The 1,726-nt window shown below is 40.0% G+C and overlaps 1 protein-coding gene across 1 annotated transcript; it reads left to right on the top strand.

Annotated features, from left to right (window-relative positions):
• Positions 1-502: 502 nt before the first annotated feature.
• On the top strand, positions 503-1,468 carry LOC105309715 (olfactory receptor 51I2-like). The gene has a single exon (XM_011385903.1). It carries the CDS (start codon positions 503-505, stop codon positions 1,466-1,468), a length of 966 nt encoding a protein of 321 aa, XP_011384205.1.
• Positions 1,469-1,726: the final 258 nt, after the last annotated feature.

Genomic DNA, 1,726 nt, shown 5'->3' with positions numbered 1-1,726 from the left:
ATCTTATATTACTATTGTTGTGTTTATATCAAATGCCTGGATCTAAGATAACTTAAGTGACTCCTCCAAGATCACAAGCCTATTAAGTCTTAAAACCAAGAATGTTCTTTACTACTGTTATATTACTTTTGCTACTCGTTAACTCCTGTACAAACTATAGTAAGTTACCAGGTTCTTCAGTCCTCATATCCATATGAAGTTTTCATTTCTATGCTTATTATCACTGCTTTTCACTGCCATAAATAACCCAGCTTCAGATTTCTATAACTGCCTTCTATGTTTGACATATTCATAATCCATGTTGGAATAGTCTTCTACACATCTAATCAGATTTCACTTTCATACATTATGGTTTACATGTGCCCTTGTTTCAGAAATAAGGTTTCCATCTCTTTTCTAAAAATTATCTTAATTATCACTGTCAGAAGCTCAGAATGTAATGTACAATAACTGACTAGAGATATATATTTTTCAGCCTCCATGTGTTTTCCAATACCTTCGAATGGAGTCTCGCCATGACATTTCCAATGGTTCTATTGAGTTCACACCTGCAACATTCACTCTTGCTGGCATCCCAGGGCTGAAAACAAAGTATATATGGATATCTATTCCCTTCTGCCTGATATACATTATCATCTTCATAGGAAATGGCACCATTCTTCATATCATTCGAATTGAATCTGCTTTGCACCAGCCCATGTACTTCTTTCTGGCCATGCTGGCCTTTGTCGAACTTGGTGTTTCTGCTTCCACCATGCCTACTGTGTTAGGCATTTTTCTCTTTGGCATTTATAATATCAGTTTTGGTGGTTGTCTGTTCCAGATGTTTTCCATGCATTCTTTTACCCTCATGGAGTCAGGTGTCCTTCTGGCTATGTCTATAGACCGCTTCGTGGCTATTTACAGCCCTCTGCGCTATACAACCATCCTGACAATTCCCCGCATCACTGGGATGGGCACCACCATTGCCTTGAGAAGCATGATACTTATGTTCCCACTGCTCTTCCTCCTGAAGGATCTGCCTTTCTGTGGCCATAACACCCTCACACATTCTTACTGCCTCCACTCTGATCTGATCAAATTGCCCTGTGCAGACACCCGCCTCAACAGCATCCTTGGTCTGTTTGTCATTACCTCCACATTTGGGATGGACTCATTGCTCATCATGATATCTTACATGCTGATTCTTCACACAGTACTGGGAATAGCTTCTGGGGCAGGGCGTTGGAGAGCATTCAACACATGTGTGTCACACATCTGTGCTGTGCTTGTGTATTATGTTCCCATGATCAGCCTCTCTTTGTTGCATCGCTTTGGGCGGCATTTACCTCCACTCCTCCAGACTGTCATGGCCAATGCATACCTCTTTTTCCCACCTCTGGTCAACCCCATTGTCTATAGCATGAAAACTAAGGAAATTCGCAATAGTATATTATGTACACTGTCTAGAAAGAGGGGTGAGATCTAATCAAGACAGAAAATACCCTGAGAACACATGAACTTTGGTCACACCAATTGCCTGGATATTAGCCTTGCCAATGGGAAAAATTACATAGTTTATTGTTGCTTGTGAGTGAGTTATAAGCTTTAGTAGATGGAGAAAAGAAAAATAGAGATGTTATTACTCTGAGGTAAGCTTATAAAAGGAGGCATGGGATCTGAGGCATTTTTCCTGATGAGAACAAGAATCTATTGAATCCTTGAATATTCAATGAACTTATTTTTC

Source organism: Pteropus vampyrus, unplaced genomic scaffold (assembly GCF_000151845.1).
Source record: "Pteropus vampyrus isolate Shadow unplaced genomic scaffold, Pvam_2.0 Scaffold821, whole genome shotgun sequence".
Classification (NCBI taxonomy): Eukaryota; Metazoa; Chordata; class Mammalia; order Chiroptera; family Pteropodidae; genus Pteropus; species Pteropus vampyrus.
Note: the sequence above shows the minus strand (reverse complement) of the source record. Positions and strands in the feature narration are given on the sequence as shown.

Bases quoted from the DNA above. Each gene is read 5' to 3' on its own strand.
- LOC105309715 (XM_011385903.1), top strand. From the start codon at position 503: ATGGAGTCTCGCCATGACATTTCCAATGGTTCTATTGAGTTCACACCT.